The sequence below is a fragment of the Callorhinus ursinus genome, unplaced genomic scaffold (genome assembly GCF_003265705.2).
Source record: "Callorhinus ursinus isolate GAN/ISIS: 27379988/994484 unplaced genomic scaffold, GSC_fseal_2.0 scaffold1, whole genome shotgun sequence".
In the NCBI taxonomy this organism is placed as follows: Eukaryota; Metazoa; Chordata; class Mammalia; order Carnivora; family Otariidae; genus Callorhinus; species Callorhinus ursinus.
In genome coordinates this window covers 73,251,114-73,275,285 of record NW_027397063.1, presented here as the reverse complement: position 1 = coordinate 73,275,285, position 24,172 = coordinate 73,251,114, and the positions used below count along the sequence as shown (strand labels likewise).

The 24,172-nt window shown below is 46.5% G+C and overlaps 1 protein-coding gene across 3 annotated transcripts in view; it reads right to left on the bottom strand.

Annotated features, from left to right (window-relative positions):
• ABCC5 (ATP binding cassette subfamily C member 5) overlaps positions 1-24,172 on the bottom strand; it is a 160,890-nt gene that overhangs the window by 26,695 nt on the left and 110,023 nt on the right. For 2 of the 3 annotated variants that reach the window (XM_073896420.1, XM_025877691.2), the window contains 12 exons: positions 22,246-22,394; positions 21,509-21,616; positions 17,740-18,096; positions 14,749-14,820; positions 12,476-12,600; positions 12,282-12,354; positions 10,198-10,401; positions 9,164-9,307; positions 4,952-5,054; positions 2,077-2,261; positions 1,534-1,680; positions 1,114-1,243 (listed from right to left, as the gene is read on the bottom strand). In XM_073896420.1, the coding sequence (XP_073752521.1) occupies positions 1,114-1,243; positions 1,534-1,680; positions 2,077-2,261; positions 4,952-5,054; positions 9,164-9,307; positions 10,198-10,401; positions 12,282-12,354; positions 12,476-12,600; positions 14,749-14,820; positions 17,740-18,096; positions 21,509-21,616; positions 22,246-22,394 (1,797 nt within the window). The remainder of the gene's footprint in view (positions 1-1,113; positions 1,244-1,533; positions 1,681-2,076; positions 2,262-4,951; positions 5,055-9,163; positions 9,308-10,197; positions 10,402-12,281; positions 12,355-12,475; positions 12,601-14,748; positions 14,821-17,739; positions 18,097-21,508; positions 21,617-22,245; positions 22,395-24,172) is intronic. The other variant, XM_073896437.1, reaches the window with a different exon arrangement.

Genomic DNA, 24,172 nt, shown 5'->3' with positions numbered 1-24,172 from the left:
CCTTTAAAAATCATATATGTTTGTTGTAAAATATTTGGAAAATAAATATGCAAGAAGGAAACATAATCTTTAGTCTTACCAATAACAATAAACTGCTGCTAACATTTGAGAAATTTTTCATTATGGAAAAATTTAAACATACACAAAAATCAAAAGAATGTAGAACCTTCAGAAGTTACCAATATTTTCTTCATCTTCTCTGGGCTATCTCCTCCTCCCACCTTTTTTTTTTTTTTTTTTTTTTGGCTGGAGTTTTTTTATAAAAATCCCAGCCATGTTGATATCACTGATTTTTTCCTTTCCACCTTTTCTCCGTTTGTGTGTGTGTACGCATCAGTTCTGTGTATCAGTGATGGTTCTGATCCCTTGTTACCTCTGGCCATGGCTTTCCATGGGCTTTATCAACATCTAAAACAAACTCCTGCTGGCGGCACAGGGTGACAGTTAAAAGCATTAGCTCGAGGCTAAAAAGATCTGGGCTCAATTCCCCGTTTTGTTATCTAATAGCTGTGTAATCTTGGGCAAGTTATTTAACCTTTCTAGACATCAGCTTTCCCATGCATTCAGTGGGTGAATCAATACCCATCCCATAGGGCTCCTGTGAGGATGAGCATAATGTATCTAGCACACTGCTGGCTACACAGAAAGCCCTCAATAAATGTCAGGTACCATTACTATTATACTGAGCTATGAGAAGGAGTTAAGTTCTGGTGCTCGCGCAGGCCACACAGCATCCAGAAAACCTGCCAGAGGTTTAAATACCCAGGAACCAATGCACTACCCTCAAAGTAAACATGTTCTGGAATCTCAGATGCTCCCGTCCGAAGTATTTAGGCCAACTCGATCCTCTGAACTTGTTTTCAGGTTAAATGAGATCAGGGGAGAACTTAGATGACAGGTGAAAAAACCAGATGGGTCCTCAGCCTAAGTACAAGTTGCAACCTGGAGAAAAGTCCAAAACTAAACTGTTCCTGGTGGGGACCCCAGCAGCTGCTGCACTCTCAGAACATACGGACAGATAGATGAGCACGCCTGGTGGGTTATTTAGAAGGCTGCAGAGCACGGGGAGCTGCAGCTTATGCTCCAGAGCATAAAAGAAGCAGTGAGAAATACCTTCATCCATGTCTTTGGAAAACCTGTTGAGAATCCTCCCCGTGGGGGTGGTGTCAAAGAACTTCATAGGGCTTCGGAGGATCCTTCGGAAAAGTTCGTCATGGAGCCGGGAGGAGGCTCGCAGTGTGCCCTAAGGAGCAGAGGACAAAGTGATCAGGGCCCAGAGACCCAAGGACTCAGGCAGACTCAGTTCCTATTTACCCAGGTCCCAGCTCCAGAAGACATCCACTCGAAAAGCTGGAGAAGGGCAAATGGTCACAGAAGAAAGAGGTGGGTACTCGGAAAAGGCTGAGGCAAATGGGATACAGGTCACTTCAGGTAATTCCTGCTTCGGAGGAGGTCCCCTGCTCAGAATTAACCCGAGAGAGGCTGACCACACAGTCACTAGGGAGAGGAGACGCAGAAGCCACCACTGCATACCTTGACAAAGACAACTCCTCGAATGGCTTTCAGGATCAGCATGACTGCCATGGAGAGGGCGTAGATGCTGGCATAGTACTGCATGAGAGGATTGTCCTTCATGCTGTTGCTCATAGAGGTCTTGTTCCCTTGCGCCACTGTGGCGTTCTGTTTGGAGGCAAGGCTCTGTGAGGCAAGACTCCTAAGGACAGCCAAGAATTCCTACTCGGGGCCATTCTCAGCTCAAAGGAAGGGGCAGGATAATGACTGTGGGGCTTGGTTGTGGCAAACACAAGGCAGGCTTTGCCCCCCCTCCCACCCCCTTCTCTCTTTTCTAGTGGAGGAGGGCAGACAGCCTTCAGGGCTCCTGCTGCTACATCGTTGGTCAGGGAGCAACTATCCTACGAGGCCACATTAGGGGCTCATCTTTTGCACCCTGGGTAATCCTTGTTCACTAGTTCTTTCCATCAAAAACTAGAGCAGTTTCCCCAAGAACAGCCAGAGAATACAAAGAAACAGCGACATTCTGAGACATACAATTTTCCCATTAATGAGGAAACTTACCCCACTTCCTTGCTTGATCCAGTAACTCAACCACCAATTGCTGAAAGCGGTGCTGCCCACATTCAGCATGAAAAGGGATATAATGACCAGGAAAGCCAAGGGGCCCCCCGCGGCCTGGATGTAGACACCATATACTGACCAGGGCACTGAACCCTGCCCCTTTTCTTCCAGTTGCACCAGCTGCCCTAGGTAAGAAAAAAACAAAACAAAAACACATGAACTCAGCAGGAAAAAGCTACTTTTCCAAAACTAAGTCACCTATAGGAGAGCAGACTCAAAGAAAACCTATAGTTTCACATGGCTCTAGATTAGAATTCTTTTATCCTTACTAAAATATTCTTCCATTGAACATTTACTAAGCACCACTATGAGCCGGGCCCAGGATGAGGCCCTGGAGCAATTAAGCCCACATCCCTGCCCTTGAGATCTGGCAGAGGATCTTCCCACAGCCTGGTAGAACAGACAAAATGAACACAGAATTATAATAAAATATGCTAAATGCAATGCTAGAGATATATGTAGGGCAGCACGGGAACATCCAAGTGTACCTAACCTCCTTGGGGGAGCGGTTTCAGGGAAGACTTTCTGCTTTCTGTATGGTCTCAAAAGGTACACCAGGTGGGGAAAAGGTGGGTGCTGGCACAGAGGTGGGAAAACAGCCAGCCAGTTCAGCAAGGATGGACCATAAAGTGCACCCAACGAGCGGCAGGAGAGAAGGTCGATTACGGAAGCTTAAGAGAATGGGCTACACACGCGTGGAGATTTGACTCCCAGGCTATGGATCTGTGGATGGCCAGATCAGCCGCCTCTGGCAGCGAGCAGCCCTGTCTGTGCATCCCAGTGTCCCGTACAAATGATGGCCTTTTCTACATGTGCCCTATCAGGACCAAGATGAGAAAACACTGCTTTGAAATGGGAGGCCACTGAAAGACTTCTCGCGGGAAAGTGAGTTGGTTGGTCCCCCATTTTTTTTAAAGATGTTATTTATTTATTTGAGAGAGGCAGAGAGTGGGAGCACATGCAGGGGGAGAGGCAGAGGGAGAAGCGGACTCCCCGCTGAGCAGGGAGCCCGACGTGGGGCTCCATCCCAGGACCCTGAGATCAAGACCTGAGCTGAAGGCAGACAGTTAACCAACTGAGCCACGCAGGTGCCCCAGGTCCCCCATTTTTAACTAGACCTCTCAGCCGTCTGCATGGGGGACAGATTTAAAAGGAAGCAGCTGTGACATTCTAGGTGCATGATGATGGGGCTAGAACCAGGGTTGTGGCAATGGGGTTGGAGGTTCGGGAGGTAAATTCAGTAGACCATGGTGATCGGCTGAGGAGGAGAGAAAGGCTCAAGGGTACCTCCTGGGGGCTCCCTGGGATGGTCAGGTGACTGATGCTGATGCCCTAATACAGAGAAACAGCCCTCCAAAAAGCCAGTGCCTCTATATTACGGGCAATGTCTAACTATCTTGGAACAAGCCTCACGTGCCTGGAGTACTTGAGGAGTTGTGAGTATCCAGGTCAGGGGCTCTGTAGATGAGAACAAACGTTCCCTCAGGGTTCTCTGGGGTTTTTGATACTGCCTGTGCCAGGAACAGAGAGATGACTCAGGCTTCTGTGCTGTGTTTTGTGTGTGTACAGGTATCTTAAATCACACCCATGCAAAGTCTCATGCCCGGTTTACGGAAAGAAAGAAAAGCGGCAGGGTGTGCTAAGTCAGGATGGTCAACTCCTAACACCAAACATCTGTACAGTTTTAAGAACAAGAAAGTGAAAACAGGCCCAGGGCCAAAGTCCTGGATTCATAACGTGAGGTGACTCGGTGACATAACAAAAGAGAGCTTTGAAACAGGGCTATGCTCTTGTCCTGTCTCTCTGGTAAACTGATATGCGGCTTCAGAGTCACAAAGGTGAAAATGCTGGAGGCATTACAAATAGTTTTCCTAACTCCCAATATTTGCTTTAGTTGATAAGATAAAGGATTTAAGAAACCTGAGCCAGGACTCTGGATGGGGAAAGTCAGGCAGGAAAAACCTGGGCTGTAACTCTTCAGCCTGGCCCTGCTGTAGCTTCATCAGAAAAAGCCAGGAGGGTAACATTCTAACAAGGGAGCTACTAAAGATGTAGACACTGCTGGTGCTGGGACATCTCTGCCTGGACTGGCACATTGACTTTTATTTTATTTTTAAGTAATCTCTATACCCGACGTGGGGCTCGGAACTCACAACCCTAAGATCAAGAGTTGCATGCTCTGCTGAGTCAGCCACAGACTGGCACTGACTTTTGTTTGTTTGTTTTTTAAGATTTTATTTATTTATTTTAGAGACAGAGCAAGCATGAGCAGGGGGGAAGGGCAGAGGCAGAGAGAGAAGCAGGCTCCTCCCTGAGCAGGGAGCCCGATGTGGGGCTTGATCCCAGGGCTCTGACCATGACCTGAGCCGAAGGCAGACTGGCACTGACTTTTAAAGAGCAGAGGTGAGGGGTGCCCTCTGCCCTCCCCGACCCATGCTTGCTCTCTCTCTCTCTCTCTCTCTGAAATAAAATCTTTAAAAAAATAGAGCAAAGGTGAATCACGGGAAGAAGGGTGTACCTCTACTCATCATTCCATTTCTCCTTACTCAAGATGACTCAGCTATGATTACAGACACCTGACCCACAGTATGTAGCGAATGCAGAGGATTAAAGGTCATTCTTACTGCTTTGGTCTGTTTAAGCGAACAGAAGGCGCCTCACGGTCTCCCAATATTATACAAGAATTTGTTATTCCAGAAATATAAGGCCAGAGGACTCTACAACACACAATGCTGTCAAACATTATGAATTACCACTTGGCATATTTTCCGATAAACTTTAATGACAAATCTAAAATCTCAAAAAAGGTCATTACCTTCCTCTGGCTTCACTGCTTTCTCCTTCTTTACTGATCCTGTTTTAGGACCTTTGTCTTGTGATTTCTTCTGTGAACCGCTGGTTTCTTTTTTTGAATTAATCTAATATTAAAAAAAAATGTCTCTGGTTATAATATGGCCATTCAGACAAATGTCCACAGGACACACTGGAGAATCATCTTCAAGCTGCTGCTGTTCTTGAGAAGAGATATATCAAACCTCTTAAAAGGGTTGCTTTCTTGTGCTTCCTTAACTCCTTCAGTCTTTGATATCTGGGTTCCCATCCTGTTATTCCATAGACATTGCTTTCCCCAATGTTCTCATCTACTCCAACCTGCCCAAAGTATTAGGGCTGGGGTCATTCCCATTCCTTCATCTCTCATCTCCACATTACTAAATCCAATCATAGATCTGACCATTTCCCACTGCTACCACAGGATATACTCACACTCAGCCTGGTTTTGCAAAACCTCCACATTCTGGCTCTAGCCCAACTCTGTATGTTCTCCCGTTCCCGTGACTTCTACTCTCCAGCCACACTGGATTTCACACCATTCCTCACACCACCCTGCCATTCCCCACTTTGGACCTTTGTCCACACTGGTTCTTCACTTGGAATGCCCCTCCCCTCACCCCAATGCAGTTAACAGTTGTCCCCATTCGGAGGGATTCAAATCTTAAATCCTCCCTGAGGCAACTCAGACTCCTCTAGGATAGAGCTCACCCCTTCCCTGTTCTCCCAGGCACTCGGTTAGTACTCTATGTAAGATAGCATGTTGCAAATGTGACCTGGTGTTACAGTTCCCTGTAAGAGCATAAGAGCATCGGTCTTGCTTAGCAGGCTGCAAGTCCCTCCGAGGATGAGATGATGTCTGATTCACGGTGGTAACCTATACCAGACCTAGCACCAAGCACTGCCCATAACAAGACACAAAGTGACTTAATAAACATGCATCAGATTGTACCTGAAATAACAGAGGCTACTTAATGCTCCCCCCTTTTTTTATTTTTTATTGTTATGTTAATCACCCTACATTACATCATTAGTTTTGGATGTAGTGTTCCATGATTCATTGTTTGTGCGTAACACCCAGTGCTCCACGCAGAACGTGCCCTCTTTAATACCCATCACCAGGCTAACCCATCCCCCCACACCCCTCCCCTCTAGAACCCTCAGTTTGTTTTTCAGAGTCCATCGTCTCTCATGGTTCGTCTCCCCCTCCGATTTCCCCCCCTTCATTCTTCCCCTCCTGCTATCTTCTTCTTCTTTTTTTTTTCTTAACATATATTGCATTATTTGTTTCAGAGGTACAGATCTGTGATTCAACAATCTTACACAATTCACAGCACTCACCATAGCACATACCCTCCCCAATGTCTATCATCCAGCCACCCCATCCCTCCCACCCCCCCCACTCCAGCAACCCTCAGTTTGTTTCCTGAGATTAAGAATTCCTCATATCAGTGAGGTCATATGATACGTATCTTTCTCTGATTGACTTATTTCACTCAGCATAACACCCTCCAGTTCCATCCATGTCGTTGCAAATGGCAAGATCTCATTCCTTTTGATGGCTGCATAATATTCCATTGTGTATATATACCACATCTTCTTTATCCATTCATCTGTCGATGGACATCTTGGCTCTTTCCACAGTTTGGCTATTGTGGACATTGCTGCTATAAATATTGGGGTGCACATACCCTTCGGATCCCTACACATTTGTATCTTTGTGGTAAATACCCAGTAGTGCAATTGCTGGATCGAATGGTAGCTCTATTTTCAACTGTTTGAGGAACCTCCATACTGTTTTCCAGAGTGGTTGCACCAACTTGCATTCCCACCAACTTGCATTCCCACCAACAGTGTAGGAGGGTTCCCCTTTCTCCGCATCCCCGCCAACATCTGTCGTTTCCTGACTTGTTAATTTTAGCCATTCTGACTGGTGTGAGGTGGTATCTCATTGAGGTTTTGATTTGGATTTCCCTGATGCCGAGCGATGTTGAGCACTTTTTCATGTGTCTGTTGGCTAATGCTCCCCTTTTGAAGTTCCTCTTGTTATCTTTATATGGAAAATTCCCTTAATTTAGTTTACTACATTTACTTCTTAAAAAATTTTACTTTTAAGTAATCTCTATGCCCAATGTGGGGCTCAAACCTATAACCCCAAGATGCCTGCGTAGCACAGTTGATTGAGCATCTGACTCTTGGTTTCCACTTAGGTCATGATCTCAGGGTCATGGGATTGAGCCCCAAGTTGAGCTCTGTACTCAGTGGGAAGTCTGCTTGGTATTCTCTCTCCCTTTCCCTCTGCGTGCTCTCTCTCTCTCAAATAAATAAATAAATAAATAAATAAATAAATAAATCTTTAAAAAACAAAACAAGCCTACAACCTCGAGATCAACAGTCTCATGCTCTACTGACTAAGCCAGCCAGGCGCCCTGAGCTTACTACATTTAATTCTATGTCATTGTCAGCCTCATGACCTCAGTTTGCTCTCCAACTAGACTTTTTAAACGGACAGTGAAAAAAAAAAAAACAGAAAATATAAAATTTAAAGCCATGACAGAACACAAGATGGGGCTCTAACTTTATATTTACTACTGTGTATGAATAAATGCACTAAAGAGAAAATTATCATTTGCTGACCACTTACTAACAAGATTACATATTATTTCATTTAATTGATGCCAACAACTCTAAGAGGCAGGTGTCATCCCCATTTTTAAGATGAGGAAACCAAAGCTCAGGAATGTTAAGTGACATTCCTAAGGTATGTTCTCTCTGCTGCAATACACCGATTCTCGATATTCTTTTGCTCCTTGGATGTTTCCTATTTTAATTTCTTTCCCTCTCATTTCCCCCCTCCATGTCTACAGTGAGGAGGAAAACTTCTGAAGACTCCAAAGTACCCTGAGAGCCAGAGGGAGAGATCATAAAATCCACATCTGCATTCAGGTGTCTCAACTGAAGTTCCTGGTGACACTCTGGAACGCCTGTTATTCCCAGAGGCCTAAAACACATCGGTCTCGAACAGTTAATTGTACTGTTCGTGAAATCAAACAGGATGACACCCAAAGACTGAAACAGGGCTCCCAGAAAAGGTCCCAGTAACTCTGCTTTTATCCTGTGCAGACATCAACCTGGTAGCTAAGAAGTACCTTTTAGCCTAGCCTGAGTGCATGAGTGCACCCCTAGGATCCAGGGTGACCACAGAATAAGTAAGGAGTTCAAAATGAGAGCAGGGTGGCAAGAAGGAAAAACAACCTTTTTTGGCGAGCTCTAACTAAATACCCCTGTTTGGGCCTAACTCGGAGCTCAGATGAAAGCCATGGAAAGCTGCCATTCCGTGTTGCCACAAGAAGCAGGGTAGCGAGGCCAAAGGAGCACGGTGACGTCAAATCACCTTTGTTCACAAGCTCTTAAGGTTTCTGATCTTCCATTCCCTCAGCTATAAAAGTGAGGGATAATCCTACTTTGCCACAGAGCTCTGTTAAAATGACTACATGGGATGACATCTATGACGTGTCTAACCCAGGAATTGGGACACAGATGTCAGTTAATGAGTGCCAAATTAGCAGCCAAGGCACCAGGGATCATTGTCAAATGTATGCAATATTTAATTTCTCTTCCCTCACTCCTTCTTCACTTGTTTATTTAAAAAGGAGCTTCATAATGCTTCAATCAGGAACGACAGTTTAGGAAGCTCAGTTACAACTGAAAAACAGCACGTGCTGAGCCCATTATCTTTCTCCCTGTCATTTTTTTTTTTTTTTAAGATTTTATTTATTTATTTGACAGAGAGAGAGAGCACGAGAGCAGGAACACAAGCAGGGAGAGTGGAAGAGGGAGAAGCAGGCTTCCTGCCAAGCAGGGAGCCTGATATGGGACTCGATCCCAGGACCCTGGGATCATGACCTGAGCCGAAGGCAGACGCTTAACGACTGAGCCACCCAGGCACCCTCTCCCTGTCATTGCCTCATTAATGTGTTCTCAGTGGCAGAAGACATCGGCCCACCAGCTCCATAATCCTGCTCTCGTAGAGCAGCACCAGTATGTGAACTAAAGCAAAGGAGTCTGGTCACCAGAAAATAGGGCCCCTGCCAACAAGACACAGACAATGAGTTCAGCTGGGATCTCTCCACTCGCTACAGTCACGTCTCCCTTGCTAGAGAGGAGGAGATGCCCACAAACGCCATGCAAATCTTACCTCAACTGGGGGTGTCTCTCCCAGCAACAGGTTATTAAAGATGGTAGCATAGTCACCATTTAAATTCATCAGTTCCTCGTGGGTGCCTCTTTCTGTAATACAGCCCTCTTTCATGAAGATCACTTCATCACAATCGGCCAGGTACTGGAGACAAAAAGGCAGGGACAATACAGTGTTGCTGACATTTGTGCAAATACATTCAATACCCACACCTTCCTTCAGAGGTTCTCATCTGGAGGCAACTGAGCCTCCCAGGGGACATCAGGCACTCTCTAGAGCCCTTTTTGGTTGCTACAACTGGGGACGGGTACCGCTGTCATCCAGTGGATATAGGCCAGGGCTGCACAGGACAAGCTCCCCCTACCCCCACCCCGCCCAACAAAGGGCAATCTGGCCCAAAATGTCAATAGTGCCAAGAGTGAGAGAACCCGTTTTAGTTTACTGTGCCTTGTGATGCGGTTCAAAGAGCATCACCTCTAGTTTTTGACAGATCTGTTGATGGAGCCACACGAGCCTTGCATTAAACTTCACACCCCTTCGCTGTACCCAGAAGCACACGATTACGGACTTTCTGCGGCAGAATGGGGGATGAGCCCCTAAACCTGACAACATATGCAAAGCAGATGGCAACATCCTGGAGCTGCTCTCCAAAGTGGCTGCTTGTCTTGGCATGACAGAGGGAGAAGAGCTTGTTTTCCTTAAACAGTTCCCACTTGCATATAGATATTAACAAGATGCTTTCCAAAGGATCTCATACGCAAACTCCAGTTGCAGCCTACTCCTCTCAGCCCTTTTATTTACTGATTTATATGCAAAAGCTAACAGGCTCTGAGGATTTCTAATTCAGATGGCCATCTGGTACATCAGTACGATGAGCTTTATTGGTACAATGGGCTGGGGGCTATTTGCTGAGGAAATAAGCATTGATTCCAGGAAGCTCTAAGGAGTTCCATGGAGGGACCTGAACCAAGCCCACCTCCCTGTTTCTGATTTCCCAAGCCAAGGTGGGCAGCCTGGGCAGGAATGCCGCATACCTGTAACTGGTGGGTAACAAACAGAACTGTCTTGGACTTGAGGTGCTTCTGGATAGCACTGCTGAAGATGTGGTTGCCCACGTGGGCATCTAAGGCACTGAGGGGGTCATCTAGGATGTAGATGTCCCGGTCACTGTACAAGGCCCGGGCCAGGCTGATCCTTTGGCGCTGCCCACCACTCAGGTTCGCTCCTCGCTCACCAATCTACAAAAATCCAGAAAGCACAGTGAAGCCTCCAGCTCAAGTTCCATACCAAGCTCAGCAATCACCCCCGGTCACTGCTCCTCTGCTCCACCCAAGCCCACTCCTTCTACTGAATTCCCCACCTGGAGGAAGTGCCACTCTGATCCCTCAGGGCCCACACTGGAACTGCGGGAGCCAGCCCAGAGTAGACAACTCTGCCTCCCCCAGAACTCCCCCTTGACATACCACTCCAATCCATTCTCTGTGGGCAGAAAGATCTTTCCAAAGCACAGAGTTGACTATGTCCCACCCTTGCTGAAAACTCTCTTTCAAGAGCCCTAAAGAATAAAATCTAAGCCAACATGTCATAGAAAGCAAGCTCTTTGCCACCTGGCTCCACAGCAGCTCTCAGTCTCCACTGCCAACCAACCTCTCTTCCACTCCCTGGCATCTAAGCCATTTTAAATTGTGTGTCCTTCATGAACCCTCACACCACTGTCATGCCCTTTCTGTACTGTATCTGCTCAGTTCCAGCACCCTCTCCTCTGTGTAACCTCCCCCCACCCTCGTCTCTACTACCCAAAAGAAAGGGGACTCTTTTTTTTTTTAATTTAAGTTTTGAAAGCTCTTATCAGCTTATTTTATAGTTATTTATTCAGGTATCCCATCCTCTCAACTGTAAGCTTTTTAAGGGCACAGATCACTACCCTGGTCCTTTATGTTCCTAGTGCCCAGCAGTTTCTGCATAAGGAGCTGGCACATGACAAGCCTCTGGTAAATGTTACTGAAGGAACACATGAATAAATCAATTGTCAAATGGTAACTGGCTCTAATTAAAAAAAAAACAAAGAACTTGTCCTTAAAAAAACACTGAATTCAGAGATTTCAAATCTGAGCACGTTATCAGAATTACCTGTAGGGCTTGTTGAAACGGATGATTGGGCCCTGCTCCTAGAGTTTCTGATTCAGTAGGTGTGGGGTGAGGCCCAAGAATCGGCATTGCTAACCAGTTCCCAATAACACTGTTGCTGCTGATCCATTATGGGTCTGGGGACTAAGATTTGAGAACCAGTGAACTAATGAAACCATTCACCAAATCTGGTTCAAAGGATTTAACTGAATTCAGCTGGATAAAATGCTAGCTCCAGAGACCTTCAGGGCAGGTCATGGGAAACAAGAGTCAACACCAAAGAACACAAGCCAGTTCCAAAGAAACGCCTCTGCAAACTGCTCCAGGGCAGACAGCCAAAGAGAGATGGGTTTGTGCTAAGGCCTCTCTCTTTCTAATTGAAGAGGGCTCTCCACAGACTGTGTATGAATAAGGAGGTTGGTTGGCAGAATGAAGTTCAGAGAAGAACCTCAACAAGCACATGCTTGACTTTACGGTTTTCAAATGAATAATGTAGAAAACATTAACTCTGAACCAACAATGGGATTTTGTTTAAAATCCACATGACATACAGGGCGCCAGCGTGGCTCAGTTGGTTAAGTGTCCGACCCTTGATTTCGGCTCAGGTCATGACCTCAGAGTCGTGATATCAAGCCCCGAGTCGGACTCTTCACTGAGCGTGGAGCCTGCTTAAGATGGTCTCTCTCCCTCTTCCACCATCCCCTACCCCTGCCGTGTGCGCATGCGCTCATGCACTCTCTCACTAAAAAAAAAAAAAAAATCCACATGACAGGGAATATTTATATGCTGAAAACAAGTAGTGTTGATAACCCTGCCCTAAGGAACAAACGCTTTCCAAACATAAAGTCCCAGTGAAAGCAAAACTCCCTGTGTAGGTGCTCCCACATTTAAGATACATTACTAGGAGGTGGCTCTGGCACCGCCCTGCCACCCATCTTCCAGAATCCTCTCTGCTCAATGCACTGCCCCATCAGGGGCAGAAGGTCGGTACCTCAGTCAGGTCACTGTTGGGAAGAATGGCCAGGTCAGGCCTCAGGCAGCAGCTGTTCAGCACAGAGTTGTATCTGAAGGACATAAAGACACTTAGCATCAGGGACATGGTTGGAGCAGAGCCTGTTGATGTGGACTGCCTTGCGTCTCACACGGCCAAGACGGAAAGCATGACAGAAACCAAACATTCCTTGCCTTTCTTCATCAAATTCCTTCCCAAAGAGGATGTTGTCTCTCAGAGTGGCATTGAGGATCCAGGCCTGCTGGGCCACATAAGCGAAGGTTCCACTGACTGCAATGCTGCCCTCTAGAAGTGTCATCTAGGGAGACAGACACCATCCAATGGCATCATGAAGCAAAACCACCACCCTAAGCCAACAGAACCCCCCACAATTCCGCAATGGAGTTCAAAGTTTGGGCAATTTCCTTGGATGCTTTTTGGACCTGAATCCAGACCTCGCCTTCGTTCCATTAGAGAGCTACAGCAGCGAAAAAAATACAAGTTCTCTTTGCTTATGTGTGATGGGAACCCCGCGTAATCCAGGACTTGCGTGAACAAACACTTCATTCAGCAACCCATAAGCTACTCTAGATCCTTTCTTCCTAATTGCAAACTCTTTTAACTAAGGGGAGGACTAGAGCAGAAGGCTCTTTCAGAAGTCCCCTGGGGAGGATGCTGCAAGGATTTAGATCTAGTTCCTGCCTCAATTCATCTACAGAATTAATTAATCCAGGCTGTTGGCTAAAGCAGCTGCTTCTGTAAAATGAGGACCAAAGGGGGGGGAAAATCGTTAGACATCAACTAGTATCACAGAGTATCCATTTAATGAGGACGGACCCTCTCGTTCAACATTGAAGAGACTGCGTGATGATCCATGTGCTTCGAATTGTGTTTTCAGCCATAGTGATTGATATGATTTCTCCATTTTGTCCTCTTTCAGGGTTCCTTTTGGGACTGACAGTAGACATCTGTCTTGGGTTAGGGATGTTACAGCTTGCACCCATCCTGCACATCCAAGCCTGTCCTCTCAAACACCATTAACACACAGTGTACGTACACAGGTGCACCCAGCACACACCATTACAGCAGTACCAACCGCCCCAAAACTGGAAACCCCCCTGCTCTGCACTCAGTGTTCAGAAACCCATGGAGGGTCTACTGCAGAAACGCAACTCTTCCGGCTGCTACGGCACGAACACGCACACTGCAGGCTGCCAACACAACTCCCAAGAAGCCGGGCTGGCCAGCATTACCAGCCTCCCGGGCACAGAGACTGCTGTCAGGATGTGACCTAGAAGCAAAGCCCCACTCCGTTTTCTTCTCACCATCCTGCATTCAATACCACCTCCCCCTTCATCTCCCCTGTGTCTCTCATCATTGACCCTTAAATCTGACCGTGAAATGATCAGAACCCCTAGGAGGTTTTGGCTGCTTACAGGGCTGAGCCCAACCAATGAGGAGCCCCACAAAGCAGTGGGGTGGGGGCGCTGTAGCTCCAGATGATTTGGATGCAGCCTTCCTCAGACCACGCCGGGTCCCCCTGCTCCCGAGGAGAGCCCCACTCTACCGACTGTGACAGGGACACTGAATAAGACAAAATATTCCATAACCGGGACACTACAAAACACCCTTCCCCAACTCCATCTTGCTTGTGTTTAATTTCCTCAGTATGGAGAAATGACTCATTGGAACTTCTCCATAGGTAGGTAAGAATGAGCTTCAGTTTATCCTCATCTCGACCATCGAAGTCAAGCTAGTTTGATTCAAGATTAAAAGCAAGTGGAAGTACCTTGTTGATTTTCCCTATTATTTGGTTTTAAAGCACAGGAAAAGACAATTTGCCTTACCTGGATGACCCTTGCCGCTTCCCCCACGTGAACGCTGACAGCCCTCTGCTGGGCCCTCTGTGAACCATTCCCTCTATGCCTTGTGCTATGTTTGTGGGTCTCGAAGGCACAGCTCCCCAGCTAGGCCAACAGCTCCCAAGGGCACAATTCTTTCAATGGTTAGGTTGTAATCAGAGTGGGGCTTTGTTTCTAGATCAAATCCTGACAGAGATCTCTCTGACAGGGAGGCTGGCAATGCTGGCCGGCCCGGCTTCTTCACTCTGTTGGCAGTCTGCAGTTTGTTCACGTCTTATCCCTGACATTTCCCAACACACTGTCTGGCATACATATGGCACTCAATAAATACACACTGAATAAAAGAAGGCAGAAGAAATCGATGGCTCCAGCTAGGTATCAATCAGTCACTCCTTGGGCATCCACTAAGCCCACTCCCAGATACAATGCTGTTAAGGGGTTGGAATGTGGGGGTGGGGGCAGGGGGCAGAACACAGACCAAGGGTTCATTTTGTTTCTACCTTTCCTGACTCTCTTCGGGAAGTTAGTTCATTCTTCCCAAGACTCTTGTGAGGCAGATTCCAGGGAAAGAGGCAGAAAAGGCCAAAGACAAAACAAAATATTACCTGGCCTAAAATGGCTGAAATGAGAGAGGTTTTTCCACTTCCCACACTGCCGCAGATTCCAACCAGTTTACCCTGGACAAAGCACACAGAGAAAGGAAGGTCATTAAAGGGCCATGGACCACTTGTCTCTAGGGGCTGCTGACTTCTTCAAGGAAAAACACAATGACAGCCCATCAGTAATAGGGGGACGATCATCCTGGTGACCCTGCAAGTTCACTTCCCTGTTTGCTCCCTGTCAGCCACCTACTTCAGAGGGCTTCTGCGGGGGTCTGTGGGAGGTAACGGATGTGTAAGCCTTTTAGAAAACGTAAATAAGCCACACGCATGAAGGTATCCCACATTACTTTTAGAAAAGCCCAGCCTCTTTCTTACTTTTTTGGCAACCCATGCTTTGTGATTATTTGTTTATTTTTGTTGTTTTTGGAAATGAGGGCAGGACTCTTGAAAATTATTTTGTTGGTTTTCACTTCATTTTATATGATGTTTTCCTCTAGGGTCTATAAATTATTTTCAGTAAAAATTATGCACACTGTTTCCATTTTTGTACAAAACATTTCCAAGAATCTGAAGACTATTGATACCATCAATCCCACTTAAAAGGGGGGGGTGGGGTGGGGAGGAGGAAACCCTGTGATTAACTGAGTATCTCCAGGCAAAATAATGAGCTCTCAACAGGTGGTGTTCCAAGTTTTCAAGGACAGGCAGGTGATTTCAAAAGGGCCACTTGTTTAGCAACCCTGCATTGGCTCAAATCCCGCAGCAAAGGGACAGTTGGTGTGCAGAAGAGCATGGATTCTGGAGGCAGCCAGGCCGTGAATGGAACCTCAGCTCCACTAGCACCTGCCAACTGTGTGCTCATGGTCTGGTTACTTCCACTGTTTGCCTCGCACTGGGCTTTGAGCAACTTGAGGGAAGGAGTGATCTTTGTAGAACCAAGTACAGCGTCTTAGACAAAGTATGTCGGATAAGGTTTCTGACATGGTCCCAGAGTTTGAAAGATTACAGCCTGATGGTAACGAGGAGACCAAGTCTAAGGTTTGATCTCTGCGCAAGTCAGTTAGGTTTACATAGAGAAAACTCTGTTCTCATGACTCCATGGTGACTAACAGAGATACCAACCGTGGGATGCCCCGGGCACAGAGGATCTCAGGCAAACATTAACTTCCCTTCCCCGCCCTGAAGGGGAGGGGGGTGGGCTGGAAGAATTAAGGTATCCCTCGCCAAACAGCTAAAGGTGTGTCATGTGAATGTGGGCTCTGAAGGGTGGGATGAGGATCAAAAGACAGAAAGCAGAAGAGTACATTTCAGGTGAATGAGGAATAATCCTCTAATAGGGCTGATGAGGAATGTAATGGAGCGGCCTCAATAATCAAGAAATCACTATTAAGTGAGAAGCCTGTGGTGAAGAGGTAACGGAAGTCAAAAACGGACGTGCGTGGTGGCCAGTGATGAACTACACTAGTGGTTTCAGGTGTGGTCACGAAGGACCATCCCCTGCTCTTGGTGACAGCTTTCAAGCGCGGGGCGCTTTTCTCTCTTCAGTTTGGCCCTGGATCCACGTAACGTGCCTTAGTCAGCTGCTGATACTGATGTACGCCGCGTTAAAACCCACTACTCCCTAGCTCCGGTTAGGCCGATAAACATGGCTCGTCGCCCTCCTCGGTCCAAGATACGCTTCTCCGGGGTTAACTGCTCTCCTTCCTTGTTTGCCTCCATACTCTTCTGAATCCAGAAGCTAGGATGTTTCTCTTCATACAGACGTCAGATCTTATCATTCTTCTCCAAACCCTCCCAAGGCTTCTATTCCCACTTGGAGTAAAGGCAAAGTCACTAGAGGAGGCTCGGCACCCCAACCGCCTCTCTGCCCCCGGCACCTGCCCCTCTCTCCCGTGCTCACTCTGCTGGGGAATACGTACACTGCACACTCAGGGCCTCTGCGCTTCTGTTCCTTCTGCCTGGAATGTTCTTCTTCCCCCAGATACCCTTATGGCTCACGCCCTCGCCTCCTTCCGGCCTTTGCTCAGATACCACTTTTTTAAATGAGGCCTTCCCTCAGGCAGCCTATTTAAATTGCAACCACACCTGCTCCGGGCCCCACCACTCTCTCTCGTCCTCAGGGCCCTTACCACCATCTGACATACCATATACTGTACTTGTTTACTATCTGTCTTTGCCCACTAAAACATACGCTACAGGAGCACAGAGGTTTTTGTCCATTTGGTTTCCGGCGGCTACAGCCCCAGCCCCACAATGAACGGTGCCTGGCATAAAGCTGGCATTCAGAAAACAGCCGATGACAGATGTACATATACATCTCGGCCCCTCCGAATGGTCACAGACTGTGTCTGCAAAGCCCCGAACTGGAGTCTCTTCCAGCCACTCTGCCCAGGAGCCCCTCGGAGAGATTCTAGGCCTGTGCTATCCAGGCTGTGACATCACACATCATAATGATCCTTCGTTTATATGAAAAATCAACAATTACAGAATCAGTATGCTGTACACCTGAAACTAACAGAACATTGGCTATTGATTATGCTGCAATAAAAATAGATAAATAAGTAGATAAATAATTACAAGAGATTTGTCAATAAGAGCAGCCCTGAGAGCTCTTACATGGACCATGCTCTGCACAGCCTACTGGTAACGAGAAGCTCGCCCAGAGTTATGATAACCAGAAATAATTATTACAGCTCACACACAACTGTAGCAATTAGAATCTATTCAGGGCAAAGTCTTGGAAAATCCACCTGAATGCTTCATTTCCTTGCTTGTCAAATGAGCATCTCATGGTATTAAGGTCTACGGTTAGATGCCTAAAGATTCCTTTGTAGAGCTGGAGCTGGCCGGATTCGCTCGTTGGTTCCGACCAGTCCCAGCCACGAGGTACTCTGGTGTAAGGGAGGTGGCTGCCCGCTCGCACCAGAGGAGATGCCCGCAGACACCTGCAGACAGACAGGGTGCGGGTGGGGAGTGGGGAGGCGCCGGGCTTACCTCCTCGATTTCCAAGTCGATGCTGTACAGTGTCCTCTGCAGGCGCGGGCTCCCCAGGTGGATGTGCTTGCCCTCGTCCTCCTCGGGACTGGGCCGCTCGTCACTGTCCAGGAGGAGGTGGCCCTTCTGCTCTGCCAGGACGGCCTGCTGCTCAGCACGCTGCAGCGGTCTCACCTTCTCTTTCTTGCCCCTGGCAGCCCTCTTGTCTTTTTTCGTTTTGGGGGTCAGCTTGGGTGAGTTCTGGATACTGGAGTGGGAGGAGTCCCATGCCAAGGTGGCATTTTTCACCTCTATCTTGACGTGAGGGCTGGCTGGCTTTTTCTTTATCATGTGAACCTCTTCCATCAGAAACAAACTCTGATAGGAGTTGTGAGAGAGGTGCAAAGATGAGACACTGGATCAAGACCAGGGGACAAGCCTAGGGCGCACACTCACGTGGCAAAACACATCAGGCTATACAGTGGAAGGAAGCTGAAGGGCAAAAGGCAGCTCATTAGTGCAGCCCAGCCTCAGGCCCGGCGAGAGGTCACGGGGGTGCGGGGACACCCTCAGGAGGGACAGGGGCCTGCTCAATGGCCCAGCGCTCTACACTGCCAACCACATCCTAACCCACCTTTTCCTTTCTGCCAATCTAGTGTGGCCAAAGTACATTTAACTAACCCGTATGTGGCCCCGCGTTCTCACCCACGACTTGCTGAAGAGCAGGCAGTAAAGTGCAAGCAGAGAAACCAAAGGGCACGCTGCTCTCCTAGACGGACCCCCATCACCGTGTTTCCCTTCCAGAACACTCCTGCAGAGCCTCAAAGCCTGTGCGCGCCCCTCAGCAACCACATGGCACATGTGTGTGGGGGGAGGCGAGCCGAGATGGTGACCGTGCCTAGCTTGCTTGGGTTTATCGTCAGCAGAGTGCCTCTTCTTGCAAGCTCTCATGTCTTCAAAGTTCTGCCTTGAAACTTGTAAGGATTCAAACAACCAAAGGAATGGACTTGGGAAGAAGCGAAGGGAATCTCTCTCAGAAATACCCTTGAGAAGACAACAAGACTTTCCTCCCACTCATTCCCACAGTCCCTGAGTTATGTTAGGGAAGAAAAGTGGAATGATTGAAAATGAGATTTGAAACACTGACCATAATAAACCTTATTATAAGGGCCCATGATCTTGAACCCACTTCTGACAGACCTCTTAAACTGCAGATCTCCACAGAATCCCAGCTGGATTCCCAATATGATAAAAAAAAATAATTAAACATTAGAAAGACTTAAGATAAAAGGTGCCTTTCAGGGTCAGGACTCTGCTTATTTACTGAGAACCCCCAACTGTTTTAAAGTTTGCAGGTGTTAGTAAATGTAACATACAATCTCCCTCCCCTAGAGCAAGTCCTTTCTCCTAGATCCTAAACTCCAAGCTTTGATTGGCACATCTCCTATCAGTTCCTAAACTCCAATCTTCCCAGAAGTGTCATGGTTCTAAATACCCTCGATAACCATTACTCTTCATCAACCTTAGGTTCAATTTTCCAAAAACAGCTGTTGGTTTCATTTGTTCAGAGCCTTCTGGATTGACTGAGCTAAGAGTAACATGCCAAATATTTTGACCACGATCACAGAGTAAAACCATACGCTGACAGAATTCCCATCATTTCTCTCCTCTAAGGAGTTATTAAAGGGATCTTTCAGGCCTCATGGACTATTAAAAAAATAAGCCGGTGCTCCAGTTTGCACAGCTCCTTCCCCATTTCTTTCCCATGGGCTCCCTGCAGCCTGTCCTCCTCTTGAGACATGCGGAGGCACACAAGGGACTCACAACACTGGAATTTATATCTACTTGGACTGGCACCTGCCAGGACAACAGAATCTTAGAGGTACATAAACCATAAACCTCAACTTTACCATAGGACACCAACTATCAAAACAGAACCCTCATTCACTCAGAGTGCATCTGTTGAGCAGAAGAGGGGACAGAAGGTTGCCAGATAAAATACAGGACATCTAGTTAGATTTTGATTATAGATAAACAATGAAAATTTGGTAGTATGGGTATATCCCATGTGGTTATTAACTAACTGGGGGTCCTGTCTCTTTATTTGCTAAAACTGGCAACCCTCTACTGACAACAATCTTAGAAATGTCACAAGGTGGCTTCTTACCCCTTTCTACCTGTTATCATCCTCCTAGCAGGTGGAGAAGGAGGGGGAAGGGGAGGGTGGGGGGAAGGAGGAGGGAGAGGAGGGGCAGGAGGAGCCTGCCAAGAAGGAATAAGACAGAATGGAACTGAAGTCTCAAGGGGCATATAATACAGCTGTGGGTGATTTTGCTTCTATTATTAACTCTGAAGTTCCCTGGATAGAGGAGGGAGCTGTGGTGTGAAAAGCTACCTGCAAATGCAAATCCCCACCAGTAAATGGAAGAAAAGAAAGCCCTTGAGAAACACAGGGTGAACAAACCTATACTATCAACTCTTATTCCTTCATCCAAAATGCTATCAAATCCATTCTAACTAACAATGACAGGAGGACAATCTTATGGTCAAAACATATGCTTTCTTCCATGACTAGGTATTGCAAACTTAGCAAAATAAAGCTCTGATTACAATTAGACTATTTCTTTTATATGGCTCTAGCTCTTCGCCTTCTAGCAGCTAGGCTGGAGGGAGGGAGGGCACAGAGCTGGGGATGCATTCCTGAGGACTGGCCTTCCTGCCCAAACAAAATTCACCTTAACTGTAAACAAGTAGAATATAAATAAATCTTGGAAAGCTTTTCTCCATTCTTCATATTCTCCATGAGTCTCAATTTGTTCCCCCCAAACCTTCAAACAACCAGCATCACTTTTTCATTGTTCTTCACTAGTCAAGAAGGCTTGGCAGGAGTGTAGGAACTACTCCCTGCAGGGGCACTGTCAAGGAATTCCAGCCCACAGAGGTGCTGCTCCCTCCCCTCACCCTCCCGAATCTATGGACCTCTTGTATCATCTATTTGTATTATTCTGAAGGCATAAACAACACAGCCAAAGCACGATCAACTAACCACCTCCAGAAAAAACCTGATATTTCCTTATCTGCACTTTGCAACATGATCTCATTGTATGACTATTCCCATGTCACTGCATTCCCTGCATCATGAGTGGTGACTACAGGGCAGGAAAAAGAAAGTATGGAAAAGGGCGTAGCATATCGAGGGGCGCCTGGGTGGCTCAGTTGGTTAAGCGACTGCCTTTGGCTCAGGTCATGAGCTCAGGGTCCTGGGATCGAGCCCCGCATCCGTCTCCCTGCTCGGCGGGAAGCCTGCTTCTCCCTCTCCCACTCCCCCTGCTTGTGTTCCCTCTCTCGCTGTCTCTCTCTCTCTCTCTCTCTCTCTGTCAATTAAATAAATAAATAAAATCTTTAAAAAAAGAAAAGGGCGTAGCATATCGACCAATCAAAATGATGACAGTATTTTGGTAGAGGTCGATGCGACGGTAGAGCGAGATGAGGACACCCAAGTCAGGCCAAGGAAGAAGGGCCTCGCTCTGAAGGAGAACCAAATCCTGGGAGCCCAGAATTAGATGGGCTGTTGACAAAAGGTAAAATTTCACATTCACTTGAAAAGTTAACAATTCCCATCCCTTAATTCACTCTCCTCTCCTGCTCCCCGTCTTATCAACTGTACAAAAAGCTAGAGGTGACCAAAAACCAATTATGGCCAGCCTTGTGTGGCCCACTGGAATAAAGGCAGCTGTTGGTTCTGCCAGGAATGGCTCCTGACATGGAGGAAGGGAAGGGAGCCACTCACCTTAAATCTGTCAACAGCAACCGATGCTTCCGAGAGGGATTTTACGGAGAATGGTGTTACTTTCAAAGCAAAAGTCATGGAATTGAAGACAGTCACCACTGTGAAAGCCTGGAAACAGGAAAAGAAAAGAAACTGAACTTGATGAGAATCTGCAACAAAAATAACAAGACATCGATTTAAGGAAGGCAGCAACCTGTCAAACTGGTATGAGTCACATATGCTTTTTTTTTTTAAGATTCATTTATTTATTGGAGCGAGTGAGCATATGCATGCATGTGAGGGGGGGGAGGGGCTGAAAAGGAGGGAGAGAGAGAATCCCAAGCAGACATCCCCCTGGGCGTGGAGCCCAACACAGGGCTTGATCTCACGACCCTGAGATCATGACCTGAGCCGAAATCAAGAGTCAGATGCTTAACCGACTGAGCCACCCAGCTACCCACGTACACTTTTTTTAAAAGGTAGAGTTTTTATGAGACCTGCAATTAAAATTCTCAGTAAATCTGAACCAAAGGGATGATCTGTATTTTCAGAATTAAATCCAAAGTTGGGTTGATTTAAAACAATCCACACGTTATTCGTACTTAGGGTTGAATCGCCACTCTTCCTGGCTTAATCACATGAAAGAAAAAAATACCTTCTGATTACTGGGGGCACCTCAAAAGCCAGAAGGAAGAGCACCAGAACATCTCTATATGTGGTATTTCTAAAATCTCCCCAAGCGCTAAGGGTTCACTGACCTGTGCTGCGGTGAGATCAAAGCCAAGGGTCATGTGAACAGAGAAGGTCACCACACTGGCAATCACCATCACAATGGGAGCCACTCCAACAGTGATGCTCTGAAAGTACCCAGCTTTTTCCAAGATCCGACGTTCTTCCTCTCGGATTTCTAAGAATAAAAAGCAAGCCAACTGATGAAAAGCAAGTCAAAAGAAACTGTGGGATATTGGTCTTCTGTCACCAAAGAAGACTTGGTAGGTCTTCAGCCACATAGGTTTTAAAACAACTCCTTAACACCCACGGTATAAAACCTAGGTCAACATGACTATCAGTTATCACTATTAATGCTGTTACATAAGCCTGAGGTTTGAAATGGAATCAAGTCACAGAATGAATCTAACAAAAAGCAGTCCCTACATATCAGTGCAATGAACATCTTCTGCCTTCAGTCTGGTTTTTCTTGTGAACATCTTACATCTAGAAGGAATGAACACAGTAATTGTATCTGCAAATGGCAGTTTTGTTTGCCTACCTGGTTGTTGTTTATTTCCAGTAAACAACAGGAAACACTACACCATGGTAATGGAGAATTTATAAAGAACGCAGATTTTTTACAGTGCCTACCGTATGTCAGTGCTGGGTAGAGGCTTTCACACAAAAAGCAGGATGATTGACAGAAGGTGAGTGAAATACAATTTTTGTAGGCAGAATGATTTTTCTTAAATATTTGCAAAAAGGAGACCCTTATTAACAGAGCAACCCTAGAGTACTAAAGACCATGGAGTGGGAGGTATGACAATAAAGTGGCAAGTTTTGTGTATGTGTGTGTGTGTGTGTGTGTGTGTTTAAAACTTTTAAACATAAGAGCAATTCTTCTGAGAAGCTTTGTACTGACCTTAGAGGTATTACCAGGGCTCAAGACATTGGGAACTATCTTCAGAGCTAGCTCATATGTCATATTTTTAAAAATCTAACCCATTGCTTTCACATTTACCATATACCTTGCTTAAGTCCATAATGAGAAAGAACACTCTTCAAACCAATATACACAGGTAAAGATACCGAAGTCAGGGGCCGAAGGATGAGTGGCCTCTCAGAAAGAAAATTATAAAACCACAGAATGAGAGAGGCAGAAAGGACCATCAGCAGTCACACAGATACCCAATTAGCATCTATCGGTTCCATTCCACTGGCAATGAAAGTTGCCTAACCCACTGCTGGATACCTCTGAGTGGCCATCTCCTCCTGATGACCACTGATAAATAAAGTTTATGAACTGGACACAATGTTCCTGAAGGTTTAATTGATAAACAGTTAAAATAAAACAGCTTCCTTGATCTGAACACTGGATTTCTATTCAACCTAAAACTGCATTAACTTTTGTAACTGCAACGTATTCAAGTTAGCTCACTGTGAGGTGATGGTTAATGAACAGCCTGCATCTTTTATGAAGTAAGTTTAAATGGAAACATGCCTTCTTTTTTCAACTCTAAAGTGCCTTTCAATGTACCCTTCTGAAATGCCACCTTTTTTAAGGCCCATCTTTCCAACTTCTGTTGAGACCTTTTTGAATGTCCAGTCTAATGCCAATTATTCCTCTAAGCGTGTGGCCTTCACATATTAGACGTGTTTGTGTCTGCATTGAATTTACTGATCAGGAGGAGCAGGACAGAGCCAGGATGGGGCCTTGTGACTCAACATAAGTCAAACCCCGATGACTGAGTAGCTGAGCTAGGCCCAGAGTCCAGCTGTCCTGACCCCCAGCGTGGCCCTTCTCCCCCTCCCCCAGGATCTCACACCTCACACATCTCACACCTGCAATGCACATGCACCTTTGGTGGGCAGGGAAGGGGGGAGGTCTCAGAAGACAACTTGATAATGTTTTCTGTGATGTCTTCATAGCCAGGCCACAAAATTATGGGCAGGATGACAGTATAGATAGGGGGA